Here is a 13,851-nt window from a genome sequence, read left to right as displayed (position 1 = left end):
CGCCAGACCGCCATTATTGACATGTTCTGGTAGTGAGTTTCAATGGCTATAGAGACACTGGTAGAAAACCACTCAATAACAAGTGGAACTGAGGTGAAGATGGCAAATGACTGACGGAGCGGAAGAGGAGAATTGTCACTTGTGTAAAAATACTGATATAAATGCAGTAAGCCATTCACGGATATCACCGCACACGATTCATACAACATGCTCATAACACAGATGTCAGCGGAAGTCTCTCTCGACGAGGGGTGGGGAAACCTCCCAAAGGAATTCTTCTCTTTTCCAAGACTTGATTATAAAAATGGTCTATCAGAACCATGCTGCTACGTTCAACGACTTCTGCAATCCCATGAATCACTCCGATCAGTGCAACGGATTCCAAACTCTGAAGATCCACTTGTAAAAGTCTAAGCACTATAGCTGACCCACAATACAGCGGGGCCAACAGCACGAAAGAAGTTCCCGGATGGGTGATGCGATACCACAACCGCTGAACACAAATCCGCGATGCCCCTTTGAGGAAAACTACAATGAGTGGTGCAGATATCGCAATTATAATTTTGCCGTTTTTGTCTTGTCTGTTGTACGCTGGGTAAATTAAGTTAGAAATCAGAGTACCGACAACATTTGTTAAAACACAGGGAACAACGAACAGTAAAATTAACTTGAAGCGTATAATTCCACGTCTGTTACAAAAATGTCTTGCGATCAGGTAAATCTGTGAACAGATAGACAAGAAAAAGAGTATCCGACAAGGAATTTGTTGTATAGTTTTAAACTTAAAGTTTGCGATTGAGATTCCGAAAACTTGCATAGCAATTCTATAAGCAGAATCTATACAGTAAGGGACGAGGCAAAGAAGGAAAATTGTTAGTTTGGGACCTGATACTTGAAACGGCCGAAAGAAAATTAGGACATTGTGAAAAAACAAGTGGTATAAAAACCACATGAACAAGACTTTCAAAAGGGGGATTACCCACTCACTCAATTCCGGCCGGGAATCAACTGAAACTGTGGTCGGTTTTGTCGCTTCTGACACAGATACAGTTGAAGCTTAATTTGCAAAGTTGATCGTTTAAAAACACATTTACCATTTTTTGTGCCCTTTTTTCGTGTCGAGGGTCCACGCTCGGCAAGTGTTCGCGACCTGCGCGTGTTGTTTGCTCATTCCTTAGCGAATAAACGTGGTAACGTAACCTGAGTAGCAGGTGCTAAAAACGTAGCCTCCCACGTCTCTACGACATGTAGGTTAATACGACTCCCCTTTAACTACAATAAGGGAACATTTTTGGAGCGGAATCGGGCGCCCACACAACCCTCGCTTCGCGCGTCTTTGGGTGTCTTTAATATCATAGTCTCAGACTATGATATTAAAGACACCCAAAGACTACTACAATGCGGACTGAAAGTGCTGGGACAGGAAACGCTATAGCAGCAAACTTCGCCGTAATTCCCCCTCCCCCCCAAACAATGTTGAACTGGGTGGGTTGAACAGACGTTACTCAAGCAAAATAAGGCCCGGTTCATACGTCGAACTTTACATGAGCCGAACCTAATACCTATTAAGGTCGACCCAAATAATTAAGTTCGGCAGTTGATTCAGACGTCGAACTTAACTGAAGTCGAACTTAATTAAAGCTAAAGTGAGAAAATAGATTTTCGTGGTCAGCGGCTGTTGTTTTTACTCAACAAGATTCAAAATCCCGGGAAAGATGAATTCTGACATGGAAAAGCTTGTTTGGAAAAATAATGAAGACAGGCCAAACACGGCTCCTATCGGTCGGGATAGGAAGAATATGACCTTCAAAGCTAATTTGCTCTTACGAGTACGTCTTTCAAAGATCTCCCTTTTCTGTACGAAGGGCCTTTAAAGATCTCTCTTAGCAGAGGCTGATTTTCTATCAAGTGCCATTAACTCATCTGAATTGTTTTAGGTTAGGCACAGAAGGGCGATATTCCGTAACAAACGGCAAAATGTTTTTGAACGTTTTTGTTTGTTTTGTAGTGCCGACATTCTTTTGCGGAAATTGACTTCTGAAAGAGTTTTATCTACAAGGTTATCGAGTTAACCTCTGTAGGGTAATCTCTGTTTGAATATAGTAATGTTTTCTTCAAATGTTGTTTTTGAAGATTTTGTTCTGAGAAGTCTTGAGGCTTCGCCTTTGATATAGCCTGTATTGGAAAGTTTCTGTCAGTTTGAAGTGCGTGTGCACATCAAGAATAGATTCTTTTTTTTTTTTTAAATCTTTCTCATCTCAGACAAGTATATTTAATTGTTTCGAAACAAGAAGAGCAAGCACATTCCTCTTTTCCCGCATCCAGTTCAGAATGAAGTCCTTTGCGCATGCCAAGTCGATGGAACGCGCAGACCTCCGGGATAGATATAATTTATACGTAACGTATGCATTTGGTTCGGCACATGTAAAGTTCGACGTCTGAATCGAAGTCGAACTTTTGCCGTTCTATTCGACTGGCGCAGTCGAATACAACGGCGGGTCGACCCAAATACAAATATGTCGATCCTAATTGATTCATACGTCGATATTTACATGCGCCGAACCAAATGATTAGGTTCGGCTCATGTAAAGTTCGACGTATGAACCGGGCCTAAGTGTCGATGTTCGCTAAGATCTTTTCAACATTGCCTGGGGGAAGGGGGGAGGGTGGAGGCGTAGCTAAAGGGTCATAATAATGACGGGGAGAGTAAGACACGCAAATTTGAAAGGATTCGAGCAACCGTCCCAAGGATATCTGTCCTCCATTGTAGCGCCTTCTACTCAGGTTACTATCTTTATTCTCAAAGGGATGAGCAAACAACACGTACACTAGTCGCGAACACTTGCTAAGCGTGGACCCTCGACACGAAAAAAGGGCACAAAAATATGGTAAGCGTGTCTTTTATCGATCAACTTTCCAAATTAAGCTTAAACTGTATCTGTTTCAGAGGCGACAAAATCGACCACAGTTTCAGTTGATTCCCGGCCGGAAGCCAAGTTTTCTAACTTTCGGTATAATTTTCTAAACTTCCTGCCGTTGTGTCTGTATTCCTAAACAAGAGTGTTTTTAAGCAAGAAATCTTTACCCACAGTATTGCAGAGTTCTTTAAGCACATCCTCTACAACTTCACTCGCAGCGTCGCCGAACACTATAATTTTAACGAAGATGAGTATCTCTCAGAATTGTTTGGCTACAACGCTCTGGAGGATCCAGGTATAAAGGTATTGTAATGGTATCGTGAACCCGTCGATGAAGTTGTTTACCAAGAAATCAATATAGCAGCAGCGAAGCAACTTTTATGGATTAACTAACGAGAAGCAGTGTTAATGCAAGGCTTATAGATGCGTGTTCATCAGAAGACAACTAAGTGAAGAAACGCAGGAAACAGCAATGGCATGGAAACAGCTCAGACCATCGATCTTTAGAACAGTGTCGAGTTCATTGTATTTTGGGTTTTTCATATCCGTGTTCAGTGCCACAATCGTTGGCATCGTCTCCGTTCTCGTTTATTACCTCAGCTCAGTTGGCAAGATCAATCCAAAGCGGACTCGATTCCAAGTGAGCTGCAGTGGGTAACTAGTAACCCGTTTAAAAATCTTGTTCATTAGACTGCAAAACAGTCGTATATTTTTTGCGTTGGTTTGTCGTAGGAGTACGCGCGGTCTTCGATCGAAAGGTCTGGACCGAGTGTGAAAACGGAGAGTGGGACTGGGGTGAGACGCTGAAAAATACGGCTGTCGGCTATCCATACAACGAATTCGTTCGAATTTCCCGTTGCTTTACGAACGGGAAATTCCCATTGGTTGAATTATGACGCTACCTGTCAACATAATGTCAATCGCACCTCATCAGAGATAATCGAACCTATGTCAATTTCACGCTCAAATGATCTCTTCGCGGGGAAATGGAAGACGTGGATTTGGATGCGCTTGCGAGAGATTTGGGATTTATTCTGAAATCAGAGCAAAAGGAAGCGGTCGAGTCGCTTCTCAGAGGAAGGGATGTTTTTGGTGTGTTACCAACAGGCTTTGGAAAAAGTCCCATTTATCAACTGTTTGTTTTGGCGAAGAACGCGAGCCCAAAAGCAGCTTCTTCGGTCGAAATTGTCATTTGCCCACTAAAGAGCATCATAGAAGAGCAGATAACATCAAATGAGTTCAACTTTCGACGCAAGAGAATTCATCTGTATTATGGACATGTTCTATGAATCAAGTGCGGTGTTATCCGTTAACGGCTTTCTGCATTTATATCAGTATTTTTACACAAGTGACAATTCTCCTCTTCAGCTCCTTCAGTAATTTGCCATCACCACCTCAGTTCCACTTGTTATTGAGTGGTTTTTCACTCGCTATCAGAACATGCCAATAATGGCGATCTGGAGGAAGCAATGGAGAAGGCACATTATCGTGGCAGTGGCTAATATGGTTATAATCTCCGTTTGGTCAAGTTGCAGTCTTTTAACGGCTGTACAAGAACGTTTTAAAGACAAATTTCAAGACCACTGTGAGATGCCATTCAGCTCACATGGTTAGGATTCATTTTAGTTAGTGCGCAGCAAACTCAGGAACTTTTTTGAGCGCGGAATAGACGACTGACCTGAGAAAAAATGATTTGATTAAAATCACAATGATTTTTCACGCCTTACTTAACTTTCCAGCCATTGCAAATGAGCAATACTTTCCTGTGGTGCTGTTTATTATGCTGTACAAGGTGGTTCTACCTCTTGAGTCTGTGGATGAAATCCTAAAGTGTGACCATTCAAATGAAAGCTACTGAGCAGTACTTTCTTGTGGTGCTGTTTATTATGCTGTACAAGGTGGTTGTATTAAAATGCCCCAGAGAGGTACCTCATGGAGGTACTGCTCAATTTCAACATTTTTCAACTAAATGTAGGGATATATCCAATTTGAATTTCCACGCTGCTTGGGGGAAGAAAAATAAATTTTTTAATTGTATTAGGTAAGGGGTAATATATTAGTACAAACGATGATTCTCTTGAAGTGGAAATCCAACGTTCTTTTTCGCCTTTTGCACGTGCCAAGTTTCCACCCGCGAGAAAGAATTTTTGCGTGCGATCTCACGCTGCATTTCTCTTTCGAACATCCCCGCCACAGGCATTTGAAAGTTTATGTTAAGCCGCACGAGCATTACCCGATTGTTTCCATTTAGAAGCGATTTTACGTTTAAGCTATGGTCAGGTCTTCCTGGTGAAAACACCTGTGCTTATAGGTAACTAGAAGAAGAAGAAGAAGAAGAAGAAGAAGAAGAAGAAGAAGAAGAAGAAGAAGAAGAACCTTTATTGATTTATAATGCTCAGGGTAGCCCCTTCAGATGCAAAAAGCTGTCTGTTATCAGTGGGAGCCCTGAGCACAACAATGTACTAAAACTATAATATACATATACATTAAACTAATACTGGTAATAATATAGATAGAAAACTATGTACGAATAAAAATTTAGAAACAAATAAATCCGAAATACCATCAAGATAGTTCGTTAAAAAGAGTGCAACCATAGTAGTAGAAAGATCGTTTTGCGATCTCAGTTCTCACAGCACGCGGATGTAAAAGGTTGCCTTGTCTTGTGGCGCGCGCATGGATTGTAATATTACGTTTAAAATATCCTTTAAAATATTGGGAACATTGACCTTGCAGGCATTTCTTAACAAGTTTAAAAACAGTTTTACGACGGCGCTCCTCCAGTGTGGGCCAATTCAGAACGTCCATTGCCGGGTTGCTGCGCATAGTTCTTGCAGCCCGGTTTTGGGGGGGGGGGGGGCTTCAAGGCTTTGTTTGTGACCTTGTCCGCAGCAGCCCCACACACTTACACAGTATTCTAAAATTGGCCTAATTAGACTACAATAAACCATATTTGCACTCTCTCTAGTGAGGCTTCTACGATGCCTGCCGAGCATTCCTGCGCGTTTCCCCGCCTTTGAAATAAGGTGCTTTATTTGCTCGTTCCAGCTAAGGCGGTCATCAAAGACTATGCCGAGATAAGTGAAGTGAAAAACCCGCTCAATAACATTGTTATTTAAAGTAATAGAAAAAGAGTTTACGGCAGATAATCTAGGGGCAGTTCCGAAAAGCATAGCTTCCGTTTTTGATACGTTAATAAACGGACTATTGAAAGAAAGCCAGTGTTCAATTTTAGACAGATCTACTACTAAATTTCTTACGTCATCCTTTTATCTCTGTGAATAGTTTGTGGTAGATTTACTTTTTGTCCGTTTGTTTTCGTCCAACCGACCGATACAGATTGTGGCCGCTTTCCGAAAAAGTAAAAGAAAAAAACGAGAAAGAAATATGAATTTACTAGAAATACGTGACTCGCAAAACCTCTCCAAGCAAGCGCTGGGTGGACATTTGATTCGAAGTGATGTCTTTTGTCTTTGCTCCGTGGTTTCTTTATGTCTCCTTCTTCTTCGCTGCTCGCGCTTAGTTTCCTTGTTTAATCTCCCTCCCTCTCTTCTAGTGCGTCTTCCTGTGGTTCATTTGCATCACAATTTGGTCGTGTTTCACCAATAGTAAACATTTTTGACGGCTCGATGAATACAAAATCTATGTAAGAATTTTTTATTGTTTAGTATTGTCTGCTACCTTGCGGCTTTTTAACGAAATTTATATGAATCAAGTATATGATCATTTCCTTTCCAATTTCATCCCCAATTAAACGACCAGAAATTTTGTAACCACTGCGTAGGAAAGTGAACGCCTCAGATGCTCCCTGCCCATTTCTCCCTTTCTGGTACAAAAAAGCAACACCAACAACAGCAAATTAAAATCCAAATTTCATAAACAAATACATATATAGCAATTAAATATAAATTGAACGCAAAATAAGCTACAATGCCCGAGATAAAGCTTTACAAAGTTCGTTTGGTTGACCAGTCCTGAGTTGTAGACAGATCAATGTGGCAACCTCTGCTGATAAAAACTGCAGCGCTTAGCGTATATTCCCGGTCTGGAGGACCGAGGTGGAAGGAGTGAGCGCAAACATGGAAAATTTACATCGGTTGCAGAACGTTAAGCTATCCTAACAACTCTACAACCATATCAGATAGAAATAATCACTTGTAATCAAGCAAGTGTACATTCTCAGCGATACTTCCGTCGTTTCCGATCATAGAAAAACCAACTGAAGCTTAACCGGCCGCGGATTTAACGAACGGATTTAACGAGCTGAAAGAACTCGTGCAGTTACCTTGAGACTTCTGCTATTGTTTGAAAGTTGATTTACGCAAGAAAAAACCATTTTCTCTCAGGTCAGTCCGCTATTCCGCGCTCATCCTCGTTCCCGAGGTTGCCGGTTGCGCGCTAACTGAAATGAGTCCTAAGCATCTCAGCTGAATGGCATCTCGCAGTGGTCTTGAAATTTGTCTTTAAAACGTTCTTGTACAGCCGTTAAAAGACCGTAACTTGACCAAACGGAGATTATAACCATATTTACCTCTGCCACGATAATATGCCTTCTCCATTGTTTTCTCCAGACCGCCATTATTGGCATGTTCTGATAGCAAGTTTCAATAGCTATAGATACACTGGTAAAAAACCACTCAATAACAAGTGGAACTGAGGTGGTGATGGCAAATGACTGAAGGAGCTGAAGAGGAGAATTGTCACTTGTATAAAAATACTGATATAAATGCAGAAAGCCGTTGACGGATAACACCGCACTTGATTCATACAACATGCTCATAATGCAGATGTCAGCCGTAAGTCTTTCTCGACGAGGGGTGCGGAAACCTCCCAAAGGAATTCTTCTCTTTTCCAAGACTTGATTATAAAAATGGTCTATCAGAACCATGCTGCTGCGTTCAATGACCTCTGCAATCCCATGAATCACTCCGATAAGTGCAATGGATTCCAAACTCTGAAGATCCACTTGTAAAACTCTAAGCACTATCGCTGACCCACAATACAGCGGGACCAACAGCACGAAAGAAGTTCCCGGATGGCTGATTCGACACCATAAACGCTGAACACAAATACGTGATGCTCCTTTTAATGTCAGTCTTTCAGTTATGTTTTAATTTCCGTCAGCACATGGTGCGAAACTGATCTAGGTCGAAACTTGGAGTTGAGAAAATTTATTAACACGAGTTATAATGACGTCTATGCAGAACCGTTTCTTACCCTTGAAAACAGACATTTTTTGATTAAATAAAAATTTTTTCTCTTAATCAACAATGGTTTGTTCTGGCCGTATTTCAAACATTCAGCGAAAAAGAGATGATACCGATGGTAACATTACTGCGTCCGGCAGAATCTGAAGGCTATATAGGAAATATAGTATTTAAATAGAGCGAGAGTATAACGAAGGCATGCTATTTGCGAACTCGAAGGAAGACATTGATCGTTTCAGCTTGGTTTTGCGATCACAAACCTGGTTAATTGAACACAAAAGGGACACGCAAAAGTCTCCGTATTAGCCGGGTTTCCGTAGTAAACGGGCTCTCAGAAAAAACGTCAGAAACACGTTTTTTTTTTTTTTATTATGTTTTTATCAACAAAAAGCTAATACTAGGAGCTTGGACAGACGAGGCAAACGGCATCAGTAACCTTTTAGTTGTCGATAACCTAAAGTTATCGATGACAAAACATCTCGTGTGTGAATCAAGTCATCGACTACAAATGGTGAAAAGTCGTCGATAACAAGGGATTTGTCCTTTTCAAAATGAAAACTACTTTAGTTGTCTATAACAATCGCGGCAGTTTTGTTATCGACACCTTTCTCCCGTGTATTAGTAAGTCATCGATTACTAGAGTCTTCGTGCACGATGTACACATGCGCATTACAAGGAAGTTTCCTGGCTCCCTCAAACCATACAGGTGATCGACAACTAAACCTTTGGTGTGTTGAAACGCATTTTCGAACACTTATACTTGTCGATTCTATTAAGTTGTCGGTTGAAAATAGTCGTCGATAACAATTTGCATCGTCTCTGGAGGCCCCAAAGAATACAATTTGATAGCAACAGAACAATGATTAATGATTTAACTGAAAACGCTTACGATCATTCAAGCCATTATTCTCGCAATAAAATAACTGTTTGCTCAGTGTTTGAAAGGCGACTCGCAATTTAATCATTTAAAATAGTCCGTGACTTCGCTTTCCTCTGACATTCTTTGTTTCTAATTCGGTCAGAGGGAATGAATATTAAACAATTTATACAGTTTGCAGATAAGCACTGTCCGCAAAGCGAGGTTTACTTTGTACGAGAGCGTCCCACTCAGATCACAGAAAACTGAAGTTTCCGTTATCCGTATTAACTGGTGGAAATTAATACTCCGAGCTTCTTTGTGTTAGAGGAAACTGGGTCGTGTGGCCTTCCCTGGCGTGGTACCATCAAATGTTGCTCTAATTCAACGAAGGGACTCAGGTGAATGGCATTTTGCAGTGATCTTGAAATATGTTGGTGAAACGTTCTTGTACTCCCGTCAAAAGATAGGAAGCTGACCAAATGGAGATTATTGTTAAATTTATCGTCGCTACAATAATGTGCCTTTTCCATTGTTTGCGCCAGACCGCCATTATTGGCATGTTCTGATAGCGAGTTTCAATAGCTATAGAGACACTAGTGAAAAGCCATTCAATAACAAGTGGCACTGAGGTGGTGATGACAAATGATTGAAGCAGCTGAGGAGGAGAATTGTCACTTGTGTAAAAATACTGATATAAATGCAGTAAGCCGTTGACGGATATCACCGCACTTGATTCACACAACATACTCATAATACAGATGTCAGTCGCAAGTCTCTCTCGACGAGGAGTACGAAAACCTCCCAAAGGAATTCCTCTCTTTTCCAAGACTTGATTATAAAAATGGTCTATCAGAACCATGCTGCTACGTTCAATGACTTCTGCAATCCCATGAATCACTCCGATCAGTGCAACGGATTCCAAACTCTGCAGATCCACTTGTAAAAGTCGCACCATTACTGCTGACTCATAGTACAGTGGAACCAGGAGCACGAAAGAAGTTCCCGGATGGCTGATTCGGCACCACGACCGCTGAACACAAATACGTGATGCTCCTTTGAGGAAAACTGTGATGAGAGGTGCAAATATCGCAATTATAACTTTGCCGTTTTTATCTTGTCTTGTATAAGCTGGGTAGACGAAGTCAGCAATCAGATCCGCCGTAACATTCGTTAAAACGCAGGGAATAAGAAACAGTAAAATCAACTTCAACTGCTTAATTGCAGGTCTTTTACAAAAATGCCTCGCGGTGATGTAAATCTGTAAACAGACAGATATGTAAAAAAGAATCCGACAAGGGATTAGTAGCGTAGTTCTTAGCTTTGAGTTCGCGATTGATATTCCGAGAGGTTGTAAAGCGATTGTATAAGCAGAATCTAAACAGAAGGGAAGGAGGGATAGAAGGAAAAGTCTTAGTTTAACACCTGATATTTGAAATGGCCGAAAATAAAATAGGACATTAAGGAAAAACCAGTGATAAATAAAACCGATTGAAATTACTCTTGATATGGTTATAACCCACTGCAGCTTGATTGGAATCGAGTCCAATTTGTAATGATCTTTGCAGTTAAGCACTGTTTCATAGCTGAGGTAATAAACAAGAACAGAGATGATTCCAAGGATTGTGGCACTCAACACGGATATGAAAAATCCAAAATACAATGAACTCGACACTGTTCGAAAGATCGCTGGTCTGAACTGTTTCCACGCCATTGCTGTATCCTCGAGTGTTTCCTCCGTTTCTTCATTGTCTTCTGTCGAACATGCATCTATAAGGCTTGCATTCAGTCTGCTTCTCGTTAGATAATCCATGGCAGTTGCTTTGCTGTTGCTGTATTCTTGGTAAATAACTTCATCGACGGGTTGACAATACCATTCTTTGCCAGTGTCCTCCAGAGCGTTGTAGCCAAACAAGTGTGAGAGATTCTCGTCTTCGTTAAAATTATAGTGTTCAGCGACACTGCGAGTGAAGCTGAAGAGGATGTGCCCAAAGAACTCTGCAATAGTGTGGGCAAACATATTTGACTATAAACTGAATTTCGTTATAATAGATCGTTATAAAAAGAAACGCTCAGGTTTAACGAAGAGAATTGGACTCTCCGAGCTGAATTCCAAAAGAAATACTTTGAAAGCTCCGAATAGTGAGAATTAAGCCGGGTTATTATGGACGTGAATTTTTTTTCAGCTGTAGTAGTCAATATGTATTCCTAAACTGAAATCAGGTTTATGATGCAGTGGTATTTATCTTCTTCACGGATGGGCGCAGTTCAAATTTAGATCTGAATGTTAATTGTTTAAGCGCTCAGTCAATCTCAGTTCAGCTATGTTTCATTTTCCGTCACAACATGGTTTCAAATTGATAAAGGTCCAAATATGGAGGTGAGAAAAAATATTAAGAAGACGGATAAGAAACATCATGTTGGATTTTAAAGAATAGCTGTCTATGCTTCTGTGTAAATATAAATATTCAAAGTTCGATTTTCTTTGTCTCTATAATAGACCTAACTTCGTCACCTGCAGATAGTCACCAGATGAAATTATTGGTAAACAGCCTCTTACGCAGATCGTGCATAGTACACAAAGTTGTGTACGGAAAATATAAGGATTTAACATGATATATAAGGTCCGTATGGTGATCATAACTAAAAACTAGCTTATTGTATAACGCAATTCTAGAGTTTTGATTGGCTTAGCAGCCATGATATATGAGCCATTATACCCTGTCCGAGAAATAGAGACCATTAAATTGTCTTGTGGTCTTTCTGGCAAAGCGAAATCAGCAAGATCTATCAATATTTCTTGATTGTTTTTAATAAAACAATAATTATTATTCCACTCACGCTTGTTGGATATGAAATGATTGTAGCCAACTCGGCGATACGCGCTTCGTTGGCTATCCATCATGATATCAATTATGAATGCATTAATATTGAATCAATAGAAATTGGAAATTGAGCTTGATTGGTGGCTCTTTAATTTTCTGAAAACTGGGTAAATTTCGTTGATTAAGAAATTACTTTCGTTTAAATATTTACAGGTGATTTTCTTTGTTTCCTTGGGAGCTTTAGATTTGTCACTTCAGGGACACCAAACTGTTCGGTGGAATAGTGTTTTCAGCACCAAAACGTCACGTGAAACTTCCGAAACACAGGAAAACTAATTCCTTTTGTATCGAAGGAACAAAAAAATATCGTCTACAGTGCAATAGGGTCGAGCTAAGGATGCGAAAAGAAACAGGAAGGAACAGCTGATATCGTAATTGGTCAAAACTACTATACCCAAACAGGACCCACCAAACCATAAAATAGATGGTAGTATTTGCCTGCATCCCCCTTCCTCAACCTCAAAAGCTTGTGGGCCAGTTATTTAAACAGAGTCTAACTTAGGCCCCGGCTTAAGACAATCAGTGGGCCTCCAAATCTGGTTATAAGTGGTTTATTTTAAGTAGATATATGGTTTTTTTAGTCTGGGATGCAAGCCTTCTTGTTACCGTCGGCAGCAGACAATGTTTAGATATGATTGGTGGCAAAATTGAAAGTGGCTTGGAACGTTGTTTTGTTAAACACCGTCTAAACGGTCTAAACGTCTAAAAATCATATCTAAACATTGTCTACTGCCGACGGTAACAAGAAGGCTTGCATCCCAGACTAGAAAATCATTTAAAATAAACCACTTATAACCAGATTTGGAGGCCCACTGATTTTCTTAAGCCGGGGCCGAAGTTAGACTCTGTTTAAATAACTGGCCCACAATCTTTTGAGGTTGAGGAAGGGGGATGCAGGCAAATACTACCATCTATTTTATGGTTTGGTGGGTCCTGTTTGGGTATAGTAGTTTTGACCAATTACGATATCAGCTGTTCCTTCCTGTTTCTTTTCGTATCCTTAGCTTGACCCTATTGCACTGTAGACGATATTTTTTTGTTCTTTCGATACAAAAGGAATTAGTTTTCCTGTGTTTCGGAAGTTTGACGTGACGTTTTGCTACTGAAAACACTATTCTACCAAACAGTTTGGTATCCCTGAAGTGACAAATCTAAAGCTCCCAAGGAAACAAAGAAAATCACCTGTAAATATTCAAACAAAAGTAATTTCTTAATCAACGAAATTTAGCCAGTTTTCAGAACATTAAAGAGGTCCCAGTTAAGCTCAATTTCCAATTTCTATTTATTCAATATTAATGCACTCATAATCGATATTATGATGGATAGCCAACAAGGCGCGTATCGCCGAGTTGGCTACAATCATTTCATTTCCAACAAGCGTGAGTGGAATAATATATATATATTTTTTAAAACAATCAAGAAATATTGCTAGATCTTGCTGATTTCACTTTGCAAGAAAGACCAGAAGACAATTTAATGGTCACTATTTCTCGGGCATGGCATAATGGCTCATATATCATGGCCGCTAAGCCAATCAAAACTCTAGAATTGCGTTATACAATAAGCGAGTTTTTAGTAACGATCATCATACGGACCTTATACATCATGTTAAATCCTTATATTTTCCGTACACAACTTTGTGTACTATGCACGATCTGCGTAAGAGGCTGTTTACCAATAATTTCATCTGGTGACTATTTGCAGGTGACGAAGTTAGAACTATTATAGAGACAAAGAAAATCGAACTTTGAATATTTATAAATAGAAAGAAGCAGGGACAGCTATTCTTAAAAATAGAACATGATGTCATCACATCCGTCTTCTAAATTTTTTTCTCATCTCCATATTTGGACCTTTATCAATTTAAAACCATGTTGTGACGGAAAATGAAACAAAGCTGAACTGAGATTGACTGAGCGCTTAAAAAATTAACATTCAAATCTAAATTTGAACTGCGCCCGTCCGTGAAGAAGATAAATACCACT

At 40.1% G+C, this 13,851-nt stretch overlaps 3 protein-coding genes across 3 annotated transcripts in view; 1 reads left to right on the top strand and 2 right to left on the bottom strand.

The window, feature by feature from the left end:
• The window catches only part of LOC146462529 (uncharacterized), a 91,291-nt gene that overhangs the window by 62,597 nt on the left and 14,843 nt on the right, over window positions 1-13,851 (top strand). The window lies entirely within an intron of this gene.
• On the bottom strand, window positions 6,758-8,151 carry LOC146462533 (uncharacterized). The gene is made up of 2 exons (XM_085085316.1): window positions 8,136-8,151; window positions 6,758-8,000 (listed from the first exon to the last, which is right to left on the bottom strand). Exons 1-2 carry the CDS (start codon window positions 8,149-8,151, stop codon window positions 7,342-7,344), a joined length of 675 nt encoding a protein of 224 aa, XP_084941442.1. The 3' UTR covers window positions 6,758-7,341.
• On the bottom strand, window positions 9,379-11,087 carry LOC146462532 (uncharacterized). The gene has a single exon (XM_085085315.1). The coding sequence runs from the start codon at window positions 10,999-11,001 to the stop codon at window positions 9,379-9,381; it is 1,623 nt and encodes a 540-aa protein (XP_084941441.1). The 5' UTR covers window positions 11,002-11,087.

This window comes from Pavona decussata, unplaced genomic scaffold (assembly GCF_977016875.1).
Source record: "Pavona decussata unplaced genomic scaffold, jaPavDecu1.1 SCAFFOLD_186, whole genome shotgun sequence".
In the NCBI taxonomy this organism is placed as follows: Eukaryota; Metazoa; Cnidaria; class Anthozoa; order Scleractinia; family Agariciidae; genus Pavona; species Pavona decussata.
The sequence above is the reverse complement of the archived record's forward strand: the minus strand, read 5'-3'. Positions and strand labels throughout refer to the sequence as shown.